The sequence below is a fragment of the Corylus avellana genome, chromosome ca6, assembly GCF_901000735.1.
Source record: "Corylus avellana chromosome ca6, CavTom2PMs-1.0".
Taxonomy (NCBI): domain Eukaryota; kingdom Viridiplantae; phylum Streptophyta; class Magnoliopsida; order Fagales; family Betulaceae; genus Corylus; species Corylus avellana.
In genome coordinates, this window is record NC_081546.1 from 21,453,429 (window position 1) to 21,479,488 (window position 26,060).

Here is a 26,060-nt window from a genome sequence, read left to right on the forward strand (position 1 = left end):
TTTGGAGAAAGATTGACGTGTGTTTCAACACATCTTTCATAAATAACATTGGGCTACAAATGAATGTGGTGTACATCAAATACTTGGTCCTGAGTCCTGACTAGTGAAAGTTGTGTCACACTTTCCAGTTCAAGGAGGCAAAGGCTTTCTTCCACCATGCTTTCCTTTTTTACATGAGCAATTTCCCAAAACTGAGTAGCATAAATCGATCTAATTCTTTCTTGCGAGCAAGAATTTTCTATTCTAAGGTATACCTTATACAGCAGTAACTTATCTTCGATCTGAGACTGGCAGCATCTTCGTGTAAAAGTACAAGCCATATTTGCGTCTTCAGTGAATCTCTCTCCTTTAGCCTCCAAAGAATGTTTACCCTTCTAGATTAAGGATTCAATAAGGTCAGCATCAGCCATGGATTTTATGAACTCCAGCTTCCCTTCTAGTTGAAACTCCATGTCAAGAAATATATATATTGAGGGTTCACTAAGGTCAGCACCTGCTATAGATGTTATGAAAATCCAGTTCCCTTCTCTGGTTGCAACTCCATGTCCAGAAAGATTCGAACTCGATTCCGTTCCACCAAACCTTTCACTAGGGACTAGGGAGTTCTTTTGTTGGTGGGAAATAACAATAATTAGTTCTTGTAGTCAGTTTAACCCCACTTAGCACTGCGGGTTGAGGATCTTTTCCGATCTTTCTTTTTGCTCTTCTTTAGAAGCATAGACATATGGTCAATATCTGCGGGAGTTGATTGGCTCTCACCCTTCAACCACAGCAGAGCCTCAGCAGCGGCATCCTTTTCTGCGAGTTTCTTATTGCTGCAAGGTTGCCCGTCAAAATTCAACCCATTAAACATCACAGTGGAACGGAACTGGTTGTTTCTCAGCTGCCTTGTCTTGTAGGTGGGTGCTTCATGTCCTGCCCTGGCAAGCAGTGCCTGTAGCTGATTCTTTGAATTATCACCACCTCCACCACTCAAGAGGTTGCCTGGTAGTGGCTCTTTTGTAGTCTTCTTTGAGGGTGCTGCTACTTGGCGATTGAAGACAAATCTACCATTACACTGGTCCTCCGATACCAGCAATCTTACAGCCGACAGGAGCTCATTCTCTGATTGTACATCCAACTTAGGATCCAAAATCTGCCCACAAATATCAAATCAATGTACACATCAACATTGGTGTATATATATATATATATATACACACGCATACTAACAACCATGTGTGCTTTTGCATGTCAAGCATTTTCATAATAATATATAATTTATTATAATGTTCTTATAAATAAAGTAGTATCTAATAAACGTTTTGATAAAACTACTAACATTCTGTTTTATGATGCATATAAAAAATAAAAAATTATCTTTTTTGTCATAATATTTTAACAAAAGATGATCTACACCATTGACAGCATTCTTTTTTGGGTAAACAAAAACACTAGTTGCAATTATTAATATATGGTAGTGAATCATATTTAAGTGGGCTCAATTCTAAAGGGTCCATTCTAGAATGGCTAATTTAGCTTGATAAACAAATTATATATATTAATAGATATTTTGCAGATTTTTTTCTTCTGTTTAGATGAATTACTAAGTAAGGTGATAGAGTGGACCAAGTTAGCTTGATGTTGTGGCTCTGTGATAAGCATTCATAATTTTTCCTTTTTGGATTTAACAATAATGTCCTTATCTAAAAGCTCCACATCTTTAAAACTATCGAGGGTTTTTTGGTCAATCAAATTTTGCCTCAAGGAATTGTTTAGAGAGAGAGAGAGAGATCCGGATCAAGAAATAAGGGTGCAACACGACTAAAAAACAAACAGAAATAGATCATCTCTGGAAATTCAAATGCATTTGACTTGTGATCTGTGAAAAATGGTAAATTCTTACTTTCCTCTGCATCAGATCCTCAAGTCCTCTCTTTAAGCTTAAATACATCTCTGCTAAAGCAGGTTTCATGAAAAATTCCAAGTATCCTCCCAGCATTTTCAGGTGTCCATCCTATCAAAAGCCATTTATAGCATCAGTACCTTCCATCAATAATGTATATCCTGGAAGCAATAAGCATAACTGAAGTGAAAGAACTCACTAGACCACCCCTTGAAATGTTCCCACCAAATAAGAGCAGCACGGAATCAGAGACACCAGTTGAATCCCGAAGAAATACTGAATTAACTTTCACCTTTTCATTGAAAACTAGCCATGGATATGGAATTTTGGGTATTCCAGCATTCACAGAATTCTATTTGATACGGTTCAGAATTAATAACCATCAGTGCAATCAGAATTTTGATGAATCAGCATTCCCATTCAAAAGCACAATTGCATGTAAGAATGAAATAAGTAGCCAAAAGAGGAGAAGAAACTCACCGAGTACAAAAGTACTTGCCCATCCTCCATTGTTTTTAATGCTATTGACTTCTCTTTATTCTGTAGAAACAAAATTGTATCGACAAAAATGTCATCAGCAAGCTTAAAAGATAAATAAAATGGTAAGTTTGGTACACGGGAATGATGACTACTTAAGAATAGGAATCAATATTACTAGGAATACAAGAAGCTGAAATAAAATGACCATCCATGTTCATTCGTTTGGTGACAAAACAGAAATGACCAAACATCCACATTGAAATTGAATCAAATTACCTAAAATACCCTAGCTCTACAAATGATTAACCCAATTTTTTTTTTTTTTTTTTTTCTTTCATGGGAACCCAAAAATTAAAAAAAAAAATAGAAAACAATTCATTCCCCATGGGTGGCCGACCACCCCCAAGCACCCCAAGGGGCTCCCGGGTTGGTCCAACCAGCCCCAGTGCAAATGTTATGGCGGCCGACTATCCCCAACAATCGGAATGATTTTTCTTTTAATTTTTGGGTTCCAAACAAAAAAAAAAAAGTTGAGAAAAATGCTATTCCATTCCTAGGCAAATAGCTATTCCTCATTTTAGGGGATAGCTATTCCATGCGACTAATTATTCTAAATAAGAGAATGGCTATTCCATAGGAATAATCATTCCTTTCTTAGGTCCATCCTTGCGTACCAAATGTGACCTTAAGATAGCTGTTGGCCAGCCAGATTAATTCATTTAATTAGTAAAAAACTGGGTCGCTTATTCTATTTGCTCACTGAAACTTCATTTAACACGACAAAAAAAACCATACCGGAAGAAAAGTAAAGATAATGGAGGCAGCAAGAATAATGAGTCAGGAAAAAAAAGAGTTTTCTGTAAACCAAAAGAAGTAACACAGATGTATGTGTGTATGTGTGCATGTGTGTGTACCTGTGAAAGAGAGACACAGACAAGAGTCAAGAAAACAGGAAAAGGGAGGAGAGGGGGGGAGGACCGCAGAACTATGTTATGCCTTTAGGCCCCAAAAAAGTAAAAATTAGGTATTGACCTTTACAAAGGGTGGTAATTTTTTTTTGATTCTTTTGCCCCACACCCATAACCCACTTACCGACCCCCACCTGTGCCCCTCCCCAAAGAAAAAATAAAAGCCTCTAAATTTATATTCATTTATACCCTTTCACACTTTCTGATAGAGTACTTCGATCTCCAACTCATATGGTGGGGGGAGAACATGACTTACCACAACAGAACATATTCCAGGGTACAAGCCTGCACAGATGACTGCTCGGACAAGATGCTCATCATGGCTCCATCTATTGCAGTTTTCGGTGTTCTGATCAACTAGACCACTATCCTTAAGCAAACAAAAGAACTGCTTCCGAAGAGAGTCAATGGCTTTCAGAGTTTGAGCAGAAAGGAAATTTCTCCAACAATACTCGTAACCAGATTGATGTCTTTCAGCATCTTTCCAACCCTCATAAGCTCGGACAAGTGCAAGATGGTCACTGTAGTCACGGGCAGAGAATTGCGCTTTTGCTGACTCTGCAAGCTGCGAAAAAAGTGAAGAAAAAAAACAAAAGGTGATTCCTCACTCCATTGTAGTTGAGAACCCATACTTGATATTAATTATTAGTTAAGATTTTAATTCTGCCTCACCATCAACCAGCGAAAGAAACCCAAAATAATTTGAGACTGGAACTCTGGTACAAGTGGTAAAAGTCGTTCTTGGCATTTACATGTAGGAAAACAACATAACTAGTACAGTGGCTTGTCCAAGTTTAAATTCTTATGAGAAATGCTACACTTTTGGAAAGTATAGCATTTCTCAATTCTTACATATGCTTTTTCTAACTTCTCTAACAGTAGTCATAACAAATTTATAACCTCAACAATCTCTATTCCTACACTTATACTCCAAACTTAAATGACCTACGGTATGCTTATAACGTCATACTTTAGCTTATCCTGAATATTCAGATCCTAAATTATCTCACATTTCAATCAAAAGATGTGTATACAGAATGGAAGAAATACATCAATAAAAACATGCTGACATGCAGAGAAGGTAAACATAAAAACGAGAATACATACTAAATCATATAAAATCATCAAAACATAGCATTAAACATAGTATGAAACTTACATCCTTCTTGTCGAATGGCATCAGGAAGGGATCTCTGGCACTAAGGCCAGCAACAACGGTCATAATTGGATCTAGGCAGTTGAAAAGAGCCCCAAATATGAGCATTTTCCCAAGCTTTGGCTCAACTGGAAGCGTTGACAAGTTGCGTCCTGCAAAGCAACCAGTCATGGTTCTGTGGATGTTAACAAACAGCACTACCATGAAATAGCTTAGAAACAAAAATTTTGTGTGCGCATGCGCGCGCGCGAGCGTGTAAGTTCTATACCTAGCACAGTCAGATTTTCATTCTCGTCCAAAGCCCCAATGATGTTCAAGTATTCCACAGCATTTTGAACCTACAAAATAAGCATGATTCAAAGAACTAACATACAGAATCACATAAAATAACAATGACGATAGAAGCAGAAAAATACGGGCTCGTTATGAAAAGCATGTATTTTAATAGCATACAAAAAAGAAGTGAGAAAACTGGCAAAATACATTCCAGGACAGTAATGAATATGCAGAGACTGAGAAGGAAATTGAAATTGAAATTTACCGATAGAGGTTCCGGTGGCTGCAATGCCCTAGATAAGAATTGTGAAATACTTCCAAGTTGTAAACTTTTGATTTGTAAACATAACGACTGTAATGGTGTCCTTAGGAGTTCTGGCAATTGATAATCAGCAAAAGCATCGAATACACATCTGGGATAGAGATGGTAACACTCGCCAGGCTGAACTCGGCCAGCTCTTCCCCTCCTCTATAAAACAGAAGTGGAAAACTAATATCAGCAGTCCATTAAATGAATCAAATCTTGCAGTAAAAAGTAAACAGTGTCAAAGGAACTGTTAAACCTTACTTCAAAATTTTACTACTATATAACTAATACATTATACAATATTTATATTTGTGGCAGCAAGAATGTGGGTAATCCATACTTCAAAATCTACATTACGAGTTACAAGATTTGCGAATAAGTTTCAAGAACACCTTCATTTAGGTAAAGGGGATGACCTGATCCTAGGCTGACAATTACAGATCCAAATCCACTCACTTCCACTTGCTTGTTTGAAGCTAAATGAACTTCAGTGAAGTCTAAGGGGCTTTTAAAGCCCCTAGTTACTAGATACAACCACACCTGCCAACAAACAATGCAAGTAGAAGCTTTTCTAGAGGAAAAGGGACCGTATCTCCATTTTTCATTTTTGATTGTAAGCACATTTCATATGTCAGTCCAGCACAAATATATGTCCTTTAACTGAACCATGGTTTAAATTGCAGGTGTTATATAAATGTACAGGTCAAACTGAGCATGATAGGATCCGAACCAAACATTAAATAACTTCTTATTGAATAGGAAAAGAACACAAAATTTCTTATGCTGGATGACTTTTTGGGAGATTTGGGAAAGGAGAGATCAATATACATCAAAACAAGTATATCATGTAATTGCGGTAAACAAATGATTATAGGTTTATAAAACATGCTGCAAAGCAGGTCAGATCGTTCAAACATCCTATACAAACAAAGTTGACCCGCTAAAACCTATGAATTTTTTAGTTTTTTTTTTTTTTTTTGGAAAAGTCTACATTCCCACCAAACTACCACTCACTCTATTGGTGATTTCTCTCTCCCTACCCCTCCCCAAACTATCAATTGCGCCAATGCCCCTCCCATACTTCTAAACATTGTCAATATCCTCCCCTCAAGGACAGCAAAAAGACAAAAATAACCTTAAAAAAAAATTCATTAAGCAAAAGTACCCCTATAAATTCGGAAAAAAAGAAAAAAAAAAAAGGAAATGCTGGTGGCCAAATCTGCAAACCACTAAAACACTAGTGTTGCTGAAATCTCCTTCTATGATATCTTGCCTACTGAAACGCAACCTCACAAAGATTCAACAAAAGACTCCATTACAATCTGCAACTCAACAATCAAGACACAACACATGAAACCCAAAGTAATAGTTCCACAATTCAACAGAGTGCGCTACAGGTGTTTCCATGAAGAACTAGTCCACTGGCAGCACACAGAAATTGAATTACCGACACTTATATGAAGGAATTTGGCGAGCCTAGGCCTTGCGTGGTGGCGACTTACTGTCTCGGCAATGAGAGAGATAAGGTTCCAATGAGGATATCATCCTTTATCTTTTTTTCTTTTATTATGATTATTTTATGTTTATTAAGGGTATTATTGTCATTTGGGGGACACTGACAATTTTTGGTAGTTGAGAGAGCGGGGGAGTGGGGGGCTGTTAGACCTGGGAAAAAAGAAAAAGGAAAAAAAAAAAAAAAAAAAAAAAAAACCTACAAAGCATTTATCCTGCCTGGACCCTGTTGCCATCAACCAAATGCACCCACAAATAAGCATCCACAAGATTTGGCACGCCTATGGTTAGAGTTTTATTTTATTTTCCTATGCTCACCAATATGCATAGTAACTAATGCATTTTATACATGGAAAAGAAAAATTCACAACAAAATAAAAGATACTTTCATGTCAGATATAATCTTATACACCTTTTTCTTTTTCTTTTTTAATATAAGTATATAATCTCATAAACAAGATATGAAAATTGACTTGTTATTGGAATAATCTTACTTGTCGAGCAGCAGCCTTTGATATCCAGGATGGCAACAAACATGGAGTGTTATTTAGTGCATCATATGATGTCTCTTTTGCCTTTCCACAATCAACCACATAAACGACATCATTGATGGTAATACTAGTCTCAGCCATGTTTGTAGCTAGAACTATTTTCCTCACTCCATCTTGAGGCTTATCAAAAATTAACCTCTGTATGCAAAACAATATAAAAAAGGAATCAGGAAAGTCTGCAAGCATTAGATGAACGGTATCATTCATATCTGAACATGTGAATAAGATATGATGTAATACATGTAAGAGACAGGCTTTAGTCATCTTTCAGCACAAACTACCAAGAGTTGGTAGATACAAAATTCAAGGCAAAAATGAATACTTCAGAGATGGCAATTGGTAGGGTTACACTGTAAACTATACCTCAAAGCTTCAGGTTTCCAATTAAACCAATTGGGCTGAACCTGGGATTTTGAACCCAAATTGCGTTGGTAGGGTTTGGTTGTTATTGGGTTGAACTAACTTTGGATTAATTTATACAGAATTTTCATATACTAGTATTTCATTAACCAAAATGAAATCTGACAATTAATTAGGAGTTATACGTAAGTGCTGCTATAATTCGTTTTGGGATGCATGCCGCTAGTAATAATTAAACACAACTTGAATTTCTGGTCAGCTTCAAGTACACAACAAAAAATCCTAATTCTCTTTTGGTGGTCGGATTCAGCATATCTATTTAACTTGGGTTGTGCTTTGCAAATTAGATATTGAAAAAGCTTATGACCACATCAATTGAGATTTTCTGTTGTACATGCTGAGAAAGAGTGGTTTTGGGAAGAAATGGTGTAGTTGGATAGTTCACTATACTCGGATTCAGAAAATCACCATCGTCTTTTACGTTGTTTGTTCTTAAGTTTAAAGTTGTATCGGGTTTGAAGATTAATTTGACCAAGTCAAACTGGGTTCTTGTTGGTAATGTCAATAACATAGAAGGCTTAGTTAGGATTTAGGGATGCAGGGCCTCCTCCTTGCCTAAGGAGTACCTAGGTCTTCCTTTGGGTGCATTGTTTAAAGCTAAATCTATTTGGAATGGCATTATTGAGAAGATTGAACGATGATTGGCTGCTTGGAAGCAGTTGTACTTGTCTAAAGGGGATAGGATTACCTTGATCATGAGCACATTATCTAATTTGTCTACCTACTTTATGTCATTGTTCCCCCTCCTGACTAGCGTAGCCAACCAATTTGAGAAATTACAGTGGGATTTCCTGTGGGGAGGTATGGGCGAAGAGGTCAAATCTTACCTGGTAAGCTGGTCTAAGATGTGTTATCTCTGGCTTCCGAGGCGAGTTTGGGGGTCCAAAATTTGCTCATGTTCAACCAAGCTCTTTTACGGAAGTGGTTATAGTTTTATGCTTATGAGAGGAAGGCAATGTGGAAACTGGTAGTGAACCTTAAATATGGCAGCCAATGGGGCGAGTGGTGCTCTAATGGAGTCAATGGGCTGTATAGCATGGGGCTATGGAAATTTAGTAGGAAAGCTTGGGAGGAGTTTTGTAGTTTTACTAGATTTAAGGATGGGGATGGCTCCAAGGTTAGCTTTTTGCATAACGTATGGTGTGGCATGTTGCCCCTTAAGGGACTGCATCCAGAGTTGTTTAGCATTGCCTGCCTTAGGGATGCTTTTGCAACAGATCATCTTCAATTTTCTAATGGCTTTCCCCAATGGAACATTAATTTTGTTAGAACAACGCTAGGAGTTGGAATTCTTTACTTCGTCCTTCAATCAAATGTACTCCATCAGATTGAGAAATTATGGTGTAGACAAGCTTTACTGGATTCCCCTCCAAGAGGGCAGTTTGAGGTTAGCTCGTGGTAAAATGTCCTAACCCCCAATGATAGCACCTCTTTCCCTTAGAGGTGTATTTGGCACCATAAGGCCTCTGTGAGAGTGGCTTTCTTTGTTTGGTTGTCTGCTCTAGATAAGATACTCACTTTTGATAACTTAAAGAAGCGGCATATCATTCTGATTAATTGGTATTGTTTGTGTAAGAAAAGTGGAGAAACAGTTGACCATCTTTCACTTCATTGTGAGGTAGCTAGTGCATTATGGAACTCTACCTTCAGCTTGTTCTTCTTAGCATTGCTCATGCCTCATCAAATGAAAGATCTCTTCGCTTGTTGGAGAGGAAAGCTTGGTAGCCCTCAAAGTAAAGCCATTTAGAAAATGATTTTGCTATGCTTTATGTGATATATTAGGAGAGAGAAATTACTAAAGCTTTAAAGACAGAGAGAATAGTGGCGGAGTTAAAAGCCTTCTTCTTTAACTCCCTTTTCCATTGGATAGCTGCCTATGATTGTTTCCATATTTTTAATTTCCATGACTATTTTGATCTTTTATCTTTGCTGGTTAGGTGTTTCTCTTGTATACGTCCTGTATACTTGAGTGCACCCTTTGGTTTTAATGAAATTCGATTAATTATCAAATAAAAAAACTTGGGTTGTCTTGGCACAAGCCCAACAATAATGCACGATTTGTTACATTAAATAAGAAACTAAAAGAATGATTTAATATGAAAGAGTAATAGTGTAGTAAGAAGTCCTCACATTCAAATCTATGATCTGTACAGTTAGGACACAAGTCAAGGCTTAGGGCCAGAGCTTTAATCATGGAGCACAGGCAATTTAAGGCTCTCAAGGTGTTGACTTAGAGCCCTTGCCTCATTAACCCCAAATGCTCCTCAAATCCACAATTAGCATATTGATTCAAATGAGAGTAATTATCAACATACTTTAGAATAAAATGATTCCATTTATTGGAAAATTTTGCCATTTTCCAATAGCTTTCAAAGACAAGATGACAGTAATAAATATGCTTAGAGAAGACAACAAAGGATAAATAATTCAATAACCTGCTCAGAGCTGGCCATGGAACCATGGCATGCAAGCAGCAACACCCTGCTCGGATCACCCAAGAGAGGATGAGTTTGGAGCTGGTCCTTCAACGAATTTATGTCATCCCAACCAGTCATAAAAACCAATACAGCACCAGGCCTTTCTTTCTTGACTATGTGGCAGAGCACATGCTCAATGAGGTTAAAACCAATTGAGTCAGGATTCCAACAGGATAAAGAGTCCTGAGTCCGTAAGCTATACTCCTTAAAGTCAGCATCTTCAAGTGCATCCTGTTCACAAGGATAGAAACATATCACCATTGAACCAAGAGCGGACAACAAAAACTGGATGAGCACAAAAAAATTTGTATACCTCAACAGAAGAAGCAATCTGGCTCTTCCTCTTCCTTAAAGCTTGAGCTTGTTTCTGCATTTTCCACCCCTTTTCTTGACCATAATCATCAATTTGATTATATGTAGTCAACCGATATCCTGTCATTTCAATAATATTCTCCAGAAAATGTGCACGTACTGGATATGTAAAACCCTGGAATAAACAAAAAGAAAAACACCACACCCCAAGGTAAATGGTTAGTCCAGCATTCTTTACATTAGGATCATGTCATATTCTCTCTTTTCCTGATAGATGTAAAAGTCCAAGGCAGCGGGGGCACTCTCTAAGTATACACAAAATACAGAAGAGAAATGAAACAAACAGATGAAAAGGAATCAGCATTAAGTAAATTTATCACCCAAAAAAAAAAAAAAGAACACGAACAAACAAGAGAAGATCCATCTAGTAAGAGCCAACGAATCAAAGATCAGCTAATAGCATTTTGAGAATAATTATTCTAATCATAAACTGTTATGATATATAAAAAATAAAAAATAAAAAATAAAAATAAAAATAAAAATTGTTTAGAGACATTACTTATCAAAAAAATAAAAATAAAAATTGTTTAGAGAGATCTAAGTACTTCAAACTCAATTCAACTCAACTAAGCCATAATTCAAACTAAACTAGGGTCGGCACAATGGATCCTTCCTCAACTAATTGGGACCGGCTACATGTATCTCCTGTTGTCATACTATTCAAGCTAAGGTCATGCTCTCCATCACCTCCTACTGACCAATATCCTCCTTCACTGAGTAACTACTACACACTCAATAATCAAAATCTCCAAGACATGTATACCTTGATAAATAGTTCACCTTATAAAGCTTTAACTATCCTCCTTCATAGAGTGGTGTATTACGTCGGTAAGATTTTCCATTCTTGTGAATGGTTCTCCGGAAGGCTTCTTTAATAGCTCGAGGGGAATTCGGCAAGGGAACCCGCTTTCTCCGTTACTTTTTGTGCTTGTTATGGAGGCATTGAGTAAGATGGTGAATGCGACGATTGACTTAGGCTTTTTGAATGGCTTCTCGGTGGGAAATAGGGTATTATCGGAGTTGGTGGTCTCTCACTCTTTATTTGCTGATGACACCTTGATTTTTTGTGAAGCTTCGATCGAGCAAATCCGGTATGTGCGGCTCATTCTTTTATGTTTTGAAGCTGTTTCGGGTTTGAGAGTGAATCTTGAAAAGTCTAAAATTGTGGCTATTGGGGAGGTGAAAAACATTGAGGGTTTAGCTGATATCCTTGGGTGTAGTGTTGCCGATTTGCCTATGAAGTATTTGGGTCTCCCTCTTGGGGCGGCACATAAGGATACAGCTATTTGGAATGATGTGATCGAAAAGATGGAGCGTCAGATGGCAGGTTGGAAGAGAATGTATCTCTCTAAAGGAGGTCGTTTAACTCTCATTAAGAGTATGCTCTCTAATCTACCAACTTTTTTTGTCTCTGTTTCCGATCCCTATGAGGGTAGCTAAAAGACTTGAGAAAGTTCAAAGAGATTTCTTATGGGGAGGGGTGCGAGACGAGCCTAAGATGCATCTTGTAAATTGGAATCAAGTCTGTCGTCCCTTTCGGTACGGCGGGCTTGGCATTCGAAAGTTGCATCAGTTTAATCAAGCTCTCCTAGGTAAATAGCTTTGGAGATATGCGAATGAGAGTGAGGCTTTCTGGTATAAAGTTATCAAATCTAAGTATGGAGATCAGGATAGTGGGTGGTGAACAAAGAAGGTCTTGGGTTCCCATGGTGTGAGCTTATGGAAGCACATTCGTCAAGGTTGGGATTTTTTTGCCAAAGGCATCCGTTTTGAGGTGGGGGTGGGTTCGAAAGTTCCTTTTTGGCATGATATTTGGTGTGGGGATTCCACTTTGAAGCATGCTTTCCCGTCCTTGTTCAACATCGCCAGACATAAAGAAGCTTGGGTGAAGGATAACTTCATGTGGAGGAGTGGGGTAGTCGAGTGGAATGTCATTTTTGTGCGGCCCGTACAGGACTGGGAGATGGATTTTGATTTCTGCTTTCTTAGACCGGTTGTACTCTTGCAAGATATCCACAAGTTCTGTGGATCATATTCGATGGTCATCGTCTAAGAAAGGCAAGTTCGAGGTTAAGTCACTTTTCAAGGCCTTGTCTAATTTAGATCATGAGGTGTTTCCTTGGAAGAGCATTTGGCGTACTAAGGTGCCTATGCGAGTGGCTTTTTTCGGGTGGACCGCGGCCTTAGGCAAAATTTTGACTCACGACACCCTGCGGAAGAGGAACCCAGTGATAGTGGAGTGGTGTTGTATGTGTAAGAAGAATGGAGAGTCAGTCAATCATCTTTTTCTCCATTGCGAGACCGCGAGCATTCTTTGGCATACTATTTTTGATCGATTTGGGTTGCATTGGGTCATGCCTTGCAAGGTGAGGCGCTTGTTCGATTGTTGGTGGTCGGGAGGACGTTCCCGAAGTGCAGTAGTGTGGAAGATGATCCCTCTGTGTCTCATGTGGTGTATTTGGAATGAAAGGAATGCTAGATGCTTTGAGAACTCCACTAGGACCATAGAGGAATTGACCCATTTCTTCTTCTTTACTTTGTATTCCTGGACAGCCGCTTGGCTTGCTCCTATAGGGATTAGTTTCTCTGATTTCCTTTTTCATTTTTCTCCCTCTTAGGCGCTCTCTTTTATACTTCCTGTGTATGTGGGTTGTGCCCCTCTGCGCTTTTTATATCATTATTACTTATCAAAAAATAAAAACTATGCTTCTAGCTTGACGTATCAAGCAAAAATTCAACAAAAATCAAAGCTAATTTAGGTTTCTAACTTTGAAAAAGAAGTTGGCTTTGCCAAAATTTCAAAAGTCTTCACTTCTCAATTTAGCTCATAGTTTAACCTATTTTCAAAAATTAAGATCAAGCTTAGGAAGTGAATTTTTGAGAAGCTTTAGAAGAAAGTGATAAGAATCTGAACCACTTCTTCAGCATTCAATAGGGACCATAATGCCCTCCAGCAAAGTGTAACACACTGTAAAGGCCATTACAGACTACAACATAAATGAGTAGGCATAATGTTGGTGATCTTAAATGAGCTGGCCTCAAAAGTTATTGATACACAACACACTTAATAAAAAGCAAACAAGAAGATGAGTTACCCCTGTTTACGAAATTAATATTATAGTCATGGAGTACACAAAACTTCATCCTCTACCAACAAACACTTCATCAGTTGTGTTCATATTATATGTGCTGTGATTGCTGATTGACTATATGAGGTAGATTTTGACATACAAATGATATAGTGATTAGAATCCTGAACTTACAGGGATATGCATTGTTGGAGCACCACCAAAGTAGGAAGAGAAAAGCTCCGCATTGAGGGTTGCACTCATCAAAATTAACCTCAACTCTGGTCTACGAGGAAGGAGATCTTTGAGGACAATAAGAAGAAAATCTGACATAAAAGCAAACAACGGTAAACTTCATATTTGATATACTGATGAACAAAACATAATCAATTCCTATGTTACCTTCATTCATTCCACGTTCGTGTATCTCATCAACAATAACGTGAGTTACCCCTTTCAAATTTCTATCCAAAAGTAATCTCCTCAACAATATACCAGTGGTGCAAAAAAGAAGGCGAGTGTCCCTTCCTTTCACTCCCTCAAGCCGAACTTTGTAACCAACCTTTCAGAAGAAGAAAGATTTAATTGGGAAGGCATTAAATGTCCATCTGCTAATAAAAATTATTGACAAGCTTAAAAAATTCTTGAAGCAAGTCATAAGATCAGCCACAAAACTTACAGATTCTCCCAGTTTCTCCCCTCGTTCTGCAGCAACTCTTTCAGAAACAGACATCGCAGATATTCGTCTAGGCTGAGTACATATAATACTACAGACAGCTCCACGAACAGCTTCAATTTCAGATTCCAAGATGTATTGAGGAAGTTGTGTAGTTTTACCACAGCCAGTTTCACCTGAGACAACAATGACCTGCAAAATTATATGTATTATTAATCACCTTAATCATTTGTTTAGTCCCATGCATGTATAACAGCCAATGTATCTACACAGAAACCATGTAATAAACTGATGGTACAGAAAATTGTATCCCTATCTATCCATACAAGGCAGTACAGATGGACTGATCAAAACAGGCTGCTGTGTCAAAGCAATTACAAAGTGCATGCTATAAAAGAAAACCATCCAAGATATCCCAAATTGACCGAAGAAAACATTCTAAATAGCAACAGCAACCTCACAAAGAAGAAAAAGATGGTCCACAGACTCCCCATTCTTTTTACACATGCAACACCTATCGACCACAATGACGTGCCACTTTCTGAGATTATCCATGGTAAGGATCTTTCCTAGGACCACCGAATTTTAGTTAGAGAAAAGGACTGTGTGGCTAGTGCAGAGCCCCACTTCCTTTTGTCAACTATGCCCACAGGCTGGAGCAAGAAAGGTGGCGGAACGGGACTCACAGGATTGATGGATAAGTCACAAGTTGTTTTGGTTTGGGAGTGGAGGCCAAGGGCAAGTAGTCACAAACTAAACAGGTAGGGGGAGATCCAGTGGAGTTTTGGACAGGACCCATTTGGATTGGATTTAATGCCAATTAGTCCATGTGATGGGAGGTGTGTAATTAATAATTCGGTGCCTACCATGCCTGGATTTCTTGCCAATTTTTTGCCTGTGTTTTTCTTTTTTTGGATTTTGGATCTCCCGGAATTTAATTATGAGCTGGAGCAAGAACCAGCTAAGTTGGAGAGGAGGAAGGCTGGACCGAGGCTGAAGTTGGTGCGCAAAGGCATGGGGCTGAGGTATATGGAGGAAACCTCAGAGAGTCTTTGCAAGAAATGCCACTAAAGGCACATGGGATTTGGTTGGGTAGCACTTTTGGTTTCAATGGATTTCCCTTAGTTTAAGGACACCAAGGAAGTCTGTTGCAGGAGACTTTTTAGGAATTTTCCCTACATTTAGGAAATTGAATAAGATTTAGGAAGTCTGTTGCTAGTGCTCTTAGACAGATACATCATTTTTCAAGTAGCCAAACGACACTCTATCTTCTCAATAACATCATCCCAAATATGCTTGGCCTTATAGGAGGGCCCCAATGATAGACCAAGTTACTTCAAAGGCAGAGAAGAATCTTAGAGGAGTTCAAAGAGAGGCTTCCTCCCCGTTGAAAAGATCCACGTCCCCACAAAGTGGCGGGTTGTACACAAGCTGCCTATTCCTTCCACCAAGTGGCGGGTTGTACACAAGCTGCCTATTCCTTCCACCACAACCCAAATCCATCCCTGCCAAGGCAGATAGAGTTGGTACTTTCCCAATATCCCTAGTAACTTTAGCCTCCCCATGACACTTGCAAAGAAAGTAAGGACAGAGGGAACAAAGATCAATGAAGGAGGTATACTCCCCTTATTGACAGCAAGAGTTCACCTAGCCTTAAGATGTCTAGGAAGGCAACCCCCAACAAGCCCCGAGGCAAAAGCACCAATATCTAGATTGTCTATCCAATACCAAGACTGAGGTCCAGCATACAACCACCCAAAGGCCCTAAGCTGATATCAGGACTAACCACAGCACCATCAAATGCCTCCATGCCATAAGGGTCGTAACACCTCCACACCACCTTCGACCTATCACCATCGGCAACATCTAAATGACTCTGAGCACCTCCAGCAGGCTCTGCAATGCCTCCATACCAAAGGGACCGCAACACCTCCACACCGCCTTCGGACCATCACCGTCGACAACATCTGAAATGATTTTGAGAGAACCTCGAAGACTCTACAACACCTCTGATAGTTTCTGCAAAGCTTGCCTTACTCCCCTCCACATGAAACAGCAACTACAGAACAACACCAAAAGGATCCGGCACTTAACCCAACTCGGGAACCCCAATCTGAAAGGCTCAGCACCCTGCCTTTTTTTCCATTTCAACAAGTGTGACTAGAGCTTTAGAGGGAACTTAGCCCGAGCTCCTCCCAAGCCCATTAGGGCCTTACCTTTTTAATCTCAAGTTGCATGAAACACAAGTGGACATTTTGGCAGTCTTGGGCTTAGTTGGGTCAGCACTGGGTTTCGAAGACCCAGCTTTGGGTTGGGACCCATTACCCACAAAGGCAACTTTAAGAACCTGATCTAGCCAAGTTAAGCACCGAGACACATCCATATTAATACGCTTCAACGTCTCTCTAGGGGTGAAAGAATCAAGACTTTCACCAAAATTTTCTTCCAATCTCGGGCAGATTCCACCAGCGTAAAAGCTAGGATTTCCTCCATACCCTACAACACCTAAAAACGGCAGCCGACCAGTCGTTGTCTGTCCCAACCGGGCAACCAAATTGGCCTTCCCAGAATTGCCCGTCGATAAGGAAGAGACTATTGGAGACTTCAAGACCTCTACATACAGCCTTTTCCCCCCTACATCAGGGGTGTCGACGTCAACAAATGCTTTCTCTTATGCGTCTCCGCCGTGAAAGTCCTCCACCCTTCGCCATTTCTCCCTTTCAACACAAGGATGTGACCCCTCCATCTGCCTCCTCTGTGCTTCTCCACGAGCAAGAAATGCCCATGCTTGCTCGAGCAGCATTAGGCGAGGACAACAGGAGAGCAAGCTCTGGAGCATCTACAGAACACCAACGTTCCTATCCCTCGCAGCAATTCCTCTACAGTGGCTAGCAACCAATGGCTGTCAGCCTTACCCAAGAACATGTATGGAATACAATCCCTGCAACTTTCACGAATCCCTCACCACCATCTCAAACATTTTGGATTCAATTGAACAACACCTTAGCAACACCATAATACTAATCCATTCTCAAACACATAACACCTAATGCAGCGTGAAGAAAAACAAAACTCTAACAATAACAGACAGTGGACGAGCCTACATGCGCCGCCAAGTTGCAGAGAATTCTCTTCTCATTTTGTACTTGCTCCTATTAATTTTATTGCCACCCTAAATCATTATGGCAATTCATATGGCAATAAATTATATTTTTGGAATAAATGTAGCAAAGTCATAAAACAACAATGGTATAGATGTTTTAGTCTCAATGAAATTATTTAGGGGTTAGATAACCAAAATGCCAAAACGTACATCTCCACTTCTGCACAAATTACACACATCCGCAGACCCATTGCATTGTATTAGACATCAAGGAATACCAACAATAAAAATCATGATAGTAGAAATGAAATCCTCTTCAACGTGGTATTCTTACATTCATAATGACCATATCAAGTGTGAAAACAATCTTCTATCACCAACTAGTAACCCCAGAAATACCAGAATCAGCAATATAACAGAAAAGGAAAAATGTCACAGCTAAAGGAATATACGATAACTTGTGATTGAGATTTTAGAAATTAATTATTAAAAAAAGAAGGTAATAGATTAATTGTTGGGTATAAAGTAATGCATCAGATGCGTCCTTTGGTTTAAGAAAAAAAAAATCACCAGCTTCATTGAGGAAGGCACACGCACACACAGAGGCATACCTTGATGCAGTAATATATCACTGATAAGTATACTTGCAACAGCACATACACAATCATCTTATTCCAATAAAACTAATCCTTTGATGTAGAAATAAATAAATGTCTGTAGCAGGTTAGGAACACAAACAAAAAGGATTCCAACATATAACAACCCCTAAAATGCATATGAGATAGCCTAACTAATTTCTTCTTGAAGGCAAACTCATACTTGTAAAGGAATATAGGTAAGACAGTCAACCATGATCTACAATAGTGACCATGAATCATACTTCACCTGATTTTCAGAAATGGCTTTTAATAATGCATCTCTCGCTTTGAATGCAGGGAGACTTCTACGAAATTCAAGCATCTTTTGACCTTCAGGAGATTCCTATAGAAGAATAGATATTAACAAAACACTTGCAGTTATTTACAGGTGAAAAAAAGGGGGAAATACAATGAAAACGAGTGAAAGCCTCATTAATATTACTTCAAAAAGTGAAATACAATGAAAACGAGCATACACCAATCATTTGATTACTCCTTATACAAACCAATTATTGCAAGAGAAAAACTTATTAACATGAAACATAATAGCAAACAAATATAATGTATTAATAAAGTAAACATGCATAAGTGAGCACCATATGTCTTATATTCAAGGGTATGAGAACGTGCTAATAGTTTACCAAAAGAAGATAACAGGAACAAAGCAAAAGAACAATTCCTTTTTTCTTTTTTGACAATAATATTAAAGTTTTATCAGAAAAGTTCGAGACCTAATGCGCACAGGAAGTGCACAGAAGCTTCCCCTAAAGTTTACAGAAGAAGTGATAGAAACATTGTCAACTCATACAAAGATTGCAAGAGTAAGGATTTAAGCTCAAGGATAGGCATCCAAACAACATTATAAGTGTCTTAAACCTAATCTTGCACCACTAATATGCATAAAACCACAAAACTTGTCAATAGTAAACCTCACAAGTAACCACTTCTAAACCTTTTCACGTCAAAAGAGAGGCATTTCACCTAATATGGTGCTATGCAAACTATTCACTGCACGGACAGGTCAGATATAAAAAAATAAAAAATGAACAAAAGGAGAATCAGAAATTCTTTACTCATGCTCCTTGGAGAATTTGTTTGTCAAGAATTTAAAATATTTGGATCATGTCAACACATCATATTATTCTACGAAAAATATACAAAATATTTCTTAAAAATAAAAAATAAAAAATTTCCAAAATGAAAATAAACCAGGGTAAACCTAAGTTTTAATTGAGAAAGAGCCACATCTCTAATAAAAAAAAAAAATCCAAAACAAAGCAAATGCGCACGCCAGTCTTTAAGAAAGTATTGAGAGAGAGAGAGAGGTAGGATAACTACATCATGAACAAAGTGCTACAGTAAAAAAGGGCTGTAGGATAACGACAGCAAGAAGAAAGTAATCCAGATGTTAGTCTGCAAACCTGCCAATCCTGTTGCTTATTTCGCAATTGCAAACTTCTCTGTCGGAGGATTTTCTCCATGGCAACACTATTCTGTTTCAAGGGCTCCTGCTGCTCGTAAAGCCCCTCATCAGTAACAACACTTCCAGCACTGCTTGATCTTGAAAAGGAATTATCTGAGAAACTTCCAGTGCGCATAGATTTTTGAGAAAGATAAGCCTTGAGATGAGCATCTACTTCTCTTTGCAATCCTAAAGGTAAAATCACCTGTTTGTAGCCAAAAAGTAAGTAAATCACATAGGCTTCACTACGATGCAAAATTTAGTACCTTCAAGAAATTTGCACAAACTTCCTAGGGTTAAAAACAAGAATTGCCCATCTCATCCATTTTAATTAAGTGAAATTCAGGCAAGCTTTTCACAAAAATGCTCAAAGAGAAGCAAGTCATCCCTTCTCCATAAACATAAAGTAAACGACATTGAACAGTTAAGGAATAAGAGTGAGGATGCAAGACAATACCTCTCTCTGTGGACGCCTATCATCCAGGTCAGGTCTATAATTTGGCAGAGGAACTTTACTAAAGACGACAACTTTTGCATATTGATGGCTGCCAAAACAAATTATACTTAAAAGACAGAAGAGATATAATTATAGGTTGCAAGATTTCTATATATACTTAATCAGATACCTATGTAAACCCATTCTGGTTGCCAGCACTGAGAGTTGCTCAAAATCACGCCTATCTTTTCTCTCCCTTGACGCCACTTCTTGCTCGTCTTTGTTGCGAAGCAGCATTGTTAACTTCCATCTCCACCCATCAATGTTATCAAGGGTCGAAGCACACTGCTAATAAAGTGAATAGAGACAAGAAACCTATCAGTCAAGAGAGACATTTTTCACACAAAAACATATAAATAGCATGCATTAACAAGTAGAATGATGAAAAATATGACACAACATCACCAATGCTTAACTACATTCCCAAATAACAACCTGTCTGAGCAACAAAATATCATAACTAAGCTATAAAATTTGCAACATTCACAACAACTGATCCAAACATCATAGACCATGTGCAACACCCCACCCCATTGACACATAATATTTTCTGCTTTTGGCTCCCCCAACCAGACTTCCCAAGAGGACACCCATCCTGGTACTACTCTCACAGAAGCACGCTTAACTCCGAAGTTCTGATGGGTTCATGACCATCACGGCTTTAACAACGTGTGATGTGCTTATATGTATACTCGCACAATTTATGACAACAACGCATTTTAAAACCGTAATGGTCATGATCCCGTCAGAACTCTGCAGTTAAGCAAGCTTATGCAAGAGTAGTATCAGGATAGGTGACCTCCTAGGAAGTCTGGTTCGGGAGAGCTAAAAGTGGACAATATTGAGTGTCAATGGGGTGGAGTGTTACACCATGTATATCACATGGGCACTTGATATGCGTGTGGTAAGCACATAGATCAAAGAGTAAGAGCTACAAGAGCTGGAACAGGAATCCCTGAGTGTCCTTATAAAGCATCCCAAGGTTCAAAAACATCTTTTTAGCCTTTAAATATATGTTCAAATGAAAGAGCAAAAATCATGACCATGTCTGGAATCAATCAGTTTTGCCTTGGGCTCAGTTTCATGTATCAAGTGTGTTAATACAAAACAGAAGAACATGATAACCAACAAAAATAAAAAATAGGGGCACATACTGTTACAACGTGCTTTAGGGGTCAAGGTCTCAGTCTCCTTACCCAAAAAATTTGAAAAGGATTATTTTATTTTTTCACTCTCAAGAAATCTTAAATATGGAACCCAAAGCTCACATGCAAACAAGACATGGTTTCTCTAATAAATTATCCAATAAATTGGATGAGATACCCTGAAGCAACTTTTTTTTTATAATTAATCGAAATATCATTAAAAACGTAAGGCGCCTCTATATGCACAGGAAGTATACAAGAGAAACCATCTAGGTAGTAGGGGCAAAAAAGAACAAGAAAATCATAATAACTAATCACTAAAGGAGAAACATAAGCAGCTATTCAAAAATACAAAGTTGTTGAAAAACAATTTTTCAACTCCTCCAAAGTCCTCTTGCGGTCCTCAAAATACCTATCATTGCTTTCTCTCAAAAAACACCACAAAAGGCAAAGGCACCATCTTCCAAACAGCAGTACTCCGAGAGTTGCCAGCGGTCCACCAACAAGCAAACAAATCAACTACTCGTTTAGGCATAACCCAAGACAACCCGAATCATTTGAATAAAATATTGCAAATGGCACAAGCAACCTCACAATGAAGAAAAAGGTGGTCCACAGACTTCCCATTCTTTTTGTACATAACACACCAATCAACCACAATGACATGCCGCTTCCAGAGATTGTCTATGGTAAGGATCTTCCCTAGGTCCGCCGAACACAAAAAAAAAGGATACCCTCAATGGAACCTTGGCCCTCCAATCCAAGCATTAATTCAATTTAGACTAAGTTTGTCCATAGCAACATAAGCAATATGGTGCTTAATGAAAAATGTTGACTATACAGTGTAAAAAAAAATCTCCCATGAGGTTATGCAATGTTTTTTTAACATATGAATTGAAAAATAGCACAAATCGTTTCTGCTACCTTGATCATATGTGTTCATCAAACAGAAGTACATGATCACATGAATATTAAGTATTAATGAACAGGAAAACTAGCATACAAATCTCATCCAGGTCCAGGAACTGATCAAGGCATTCATAGAATACAACCTTAACTCTATATCTTCAAGCAACAAGCATCCTTAAGTGTGTTAAAAAATTTAGTAATTCAAAAGGTTCTCATAAATAACTTGAAATAAGTCTATAATTCAATTGTATATATCAGAGTTTTTATCAGAGCATTTGTCACCTCAATTTTTTTATTTTCCAAAAGCCACATTTTGTAAACTTAGGTTAGGAATTGGTTTATAAAAGGAAAAATAAAAAATTAGGCCTGGGTTTTCACAAGTTTAAATCTTGCGCACAGGTTTTCAAAAAGAGGAGGGTGGCAAAGGATTTGATTTAGGGTCAGGGGAAAGAAAGAAAGATATGTATATATAGCAACCCTGCCATCCCAAAACTACGTAGTTTTGATTTCAATAAATTGTATATTAGGAAAAATTAAAAATTAAAAACGAAACGACGTCATTTTATACCTCCACTATCGGTTCCTTATCGGTTCGGTTCGGAAACCGATAAGAAAAATGTTTTACCAATTACCGAACCGAAAATCGGTATTAAAATCTTAACCGATTACCGACCGACTTCTGTCGGTTGACAGTTAATGTCGGTTCGGTCGCAGTCGATAGACAGTCGGTAATCGGTTAATCTGCCCACCCTTATGCAATTCCAATAATATCCTTTAAAATAATAAAATTACCAAAAAATAAAAACCTCTCTTCTTCTGTAGGGGTGGAGGTCGGCCTCCATACCCATACAATTGGGTTTTTTTACTTTTTCATTTTCATTATGTCTTGTCTTTTTCGTAATTTTATTATTTTAAGGGTATAATTGAAATTTCACAGGAAGCAATAGGTATGACATGTCCAATTTATTACGTGGCTGCAGGTGACTTAATGACTGGCTAATGCGGTAGAAACTCCGTCATCAATTTGGATGGAAAAGCTAATCGAAAGAGTATTTTTAAAGTGACTAAAAACTAAGAAGTGATTCTTTTTCTTTTTTTTAAACCTGAGTGATTTTTAACCATGTAAAAACCCAGGGACCAATTTTCTATTTTCCCTTTATAAAACAATAACAAGAGGAGAAAGAACCCAAGAGTTAAAAGAAAAAAGGTTTGGAGCCCTCTAATCTAATTCTAAGATTCAACCCATCAAGGTAAACAATATTGAGCCTAGAAGCCATGTGAAGAAAAATTGAAGTAGCAATCTATAGATTTTTGCATGCAAGATATTGACTAGTACTAATGTTGGAAGCCAGTAATATAATTGCTTATCGATAACAAGTTCTGCAACAATATCAACACAATGCAAAATTGAACTCAATATACTTTGCATCAACAAAATATGCTCATCTGGTGGCCAAAAGACCAAAGGAAAATTGTAAAAAGAAAAATAAAAAGCAAAAATGAAATCAAATTTATCCGATAAAGTTTTTCCAGAAGTTAGGGGCCGAAAGGAACCACAAATATAATGGTTCCAGCAACAAAGAAAAGCTTTGTGCAATCATTTAGCTCAATTTTATTTTCTTAGTAACTAAACAGCAAAAGGTGTAGGATTTCTTTTCTTCTTTTTCGTGGATGATCAAAGTAGTAAGGTTTCACATTTCCTTCCCTCGACTTTCTCAGCTACTCAGCAAAGGGTTACTGAGAGCTTATGGTTTGGGCTATCCAACATAAATCACACTTTTTGTCGATCACCCACAATCCAAACCTCACTCTAACAAACTCCAAAACCAACATCACTGTAACAGGTATATTAGATAAGTAAGCAACCAAAATGTGGTAAGCTAGTAGGAGCAATTCTGTTATTCTGTTATAATACAGTTTAGTTAGTTGAGAAGTTAGTTGAAGTGTTAGTTGTGGGAGGATGTATAAATAGCCTCATTTGAGATGTAATTAGGAGCTTTGTAGTCATTTGTTCATTTGTGAACTGGAGGAGGAGTCCTCGAATACTTAGGAGGTTTAGGTATCCTCAAAATAGCTAGTTCAATAGTCAATTCATTCTATCCATTTCTCTTCTCTTTCCATATTTGCCTTCATTAACAGCTGTTATAAGAACAGAACCGTTACAATCACATACACTTTCAAAAATCGAAATGGCAGTTCGGAAAACTACTTTCCTTTGTTTTTCAAAAGCTAAATTCAACTAAATTCTCTGTTCCAAAAACGAATAAACATTTCGAATGCCCAACCAAGCATTGCCAAACTCGACAAAATACCATAAACCCAATACACAAAACCCAAATTCCACAAAATGGGGGAGCCTAAAACTTACAGATTGCTGCTTAGCGGGCCCCAACTCACTATCAGACTCGTCACTCGAGACGTCCTGGTACGCGAACCGGCCATAACCCGAGCTCTGCTGGTCCCAAAGCGGCCTAGCGACCCTCCTCTGCCTCACCCTCCGGTCCACCTCGACCGCCGAGCATGTGACCCGCGGTCTCGAGTAGGGCCGCACGTGCGAGTTCCGAAGCCCCGGCGGTCGGTTCCTCGTAAAGAAAGGTAAAAGTGAAGGTCTTAGGGATTTGGGGACTCTAAAGTAGGTTGTGGCGGTGGGTCTGAGAGACATGGAAAGTAAAGGGGTTGAGGTGATTCTGATGTAGCCCTGGAAAATGGCCGAGTACGGCATGGTAGATAGGTGTTTTGTGTAATTGTGTGTATGCCTGAGAGAGAGAGAGAGAGAGGTAATAGGATCCTTGGAAATGTTGTCAGTTAAAGGGAGTTGGTTGACAAATGCTGAAATAAGGGATAGGGTTCTGTGACACTGGGGAAGTGTCACCGTTTCTTTTGGTGGCGATTGAAGAGAAGTAGCGCAGAGGTTCTACCTCGGTGGCTGGGGTTTTTCCTTCATATATAGTTTTGTGCCTTTTGTTTTTTTTTAAAAAAAATAAAAAAAAATAAAATAAAATAAAAAACTGGCTCCAAATGTCTGCGATTTATTGGCTGACATAAAAGAGTATTTAGAATGAGAAATGTTATTTCAGCATTTCTAAAAAAAAAAAAAAATTATACTTCAGATTTTATTTTATTTTATTGAGAGAAATGACGCAAATACTTTCGTTCTCACCCTCTTACTTTTACACTCTTTGACGTGACTTTTAAAATCATCATTGAATCACTATAAAATTTTGGATATAATTGTAATGTTAAAAGTTAGGTTGGGAAATGTAAGATTGAGAATAAATGTTACATTCATTTGTTTTTTAATCTCACTTTGTTTATATGAGACTGTAAATTAGCTCTGGGATCAGCTCTTATTTTTTTAAAAAAAGTAAAATAATTCAATAGCTTACCACATCAACAAAGTAAAATAAAAGTGTAGTGTAAAATCCTACTCATTCAAAAAAAAGGGGTTGATGTGTGTGTGTGTTTTTTTTTTTAACATTCGAGATATTTTTCACAGTAAAAGATAACTCTCTTAAACTTTCATTACTTTTACAATTATCCTCAGTATTCAGAAACTCTCAATTTAGTGCATCGCACTTATAATTTTGTGCAATGCCATACCTCTGTTAGGTTTTTCCAATGTCAAAATTCACAAAAAAAACCCCTTAAACTTCCACGCATTTTGAAAGTACCCCCGAAGTTCAAAAACTCTCAATTAAGAATACTGAACTTTCAATTTTTTTTAATTACCCCATTCTATTAGAATTTTACATTAAATATTGTCAAAATTCCCAAAATACCCATCTTTATTATAAAAATAAATAAAAATAAAAAATTGTAAAGATTCATGCGTTTATTTTTATTTAGTTTCTGCAAAAATAAAAAATAAAAAATATATATATATTTGCAATATTTTTTATTTTAAAAAAAAATGGGTATTTTCGAAATTTTGACTATATTTAACAAAAAATTCTAACGGAATGGAGTAATTGAAAGTTCCATACCCTTAATTGAGAGTTTTTAAACATTAGGTGATGCGAACCTCAATCGACACGCTTTGAGACCCAACAAACAATATTGGAAATTAACCCAAGAAAGCTAAAATCAGATGTTTAGATAGAAAACCCCGACCCAACGTTTATAAATGAAACGCGAACCAAAGGTATAAAAAGTAACAACC

The 26,060-nt window shown here is 37.9% G+C and overlaps 1 protein-coding gene across 1 annotated transcript; it reads right to left on the minus strand.

The window, feature by feature from the left end:
• On the minus strand, positions 1–24,796 carry LOC132183871 (DExH-box ATP-dependent RNA helicase DExH3). The gene is made up of 19 exons (XM_059597331.1): positions 24,270–24,796; positions 19,978–20,135; positions 19,809–19,896; positions 19,311–19,556; positions 18,137–18,232; positions 14,152–14,340; positions 13,875–14,034; positions 13,668–13,798; positions 10,346–10,519; positions 9,991–10,263; positions 7,079–7,273; positions 5,031–5,234; positions 4,758–4,827; positions 4,493–4,641; positions 3,590–3,898; positions 2,366–2,425; positions 2,085–2,237; positions 1,886–1,996; positions 1–1,135 (listed from the first exon to the last, which is right to left on the minus strand). The coding sequence occupies exons 1-19, from the start codon at positions 24,621–24,623 to the stop codon at positions 650–652; spliced, it is 3,606 nt and encodes a 1,201-aa protein (XP_059453314.1). The 5' UTR covers positions 24,624–24,796; the 3' UTR covers positions 1–649.
• Positions 24,797–26,060: the final 1,264 nt, after the last annotated feature.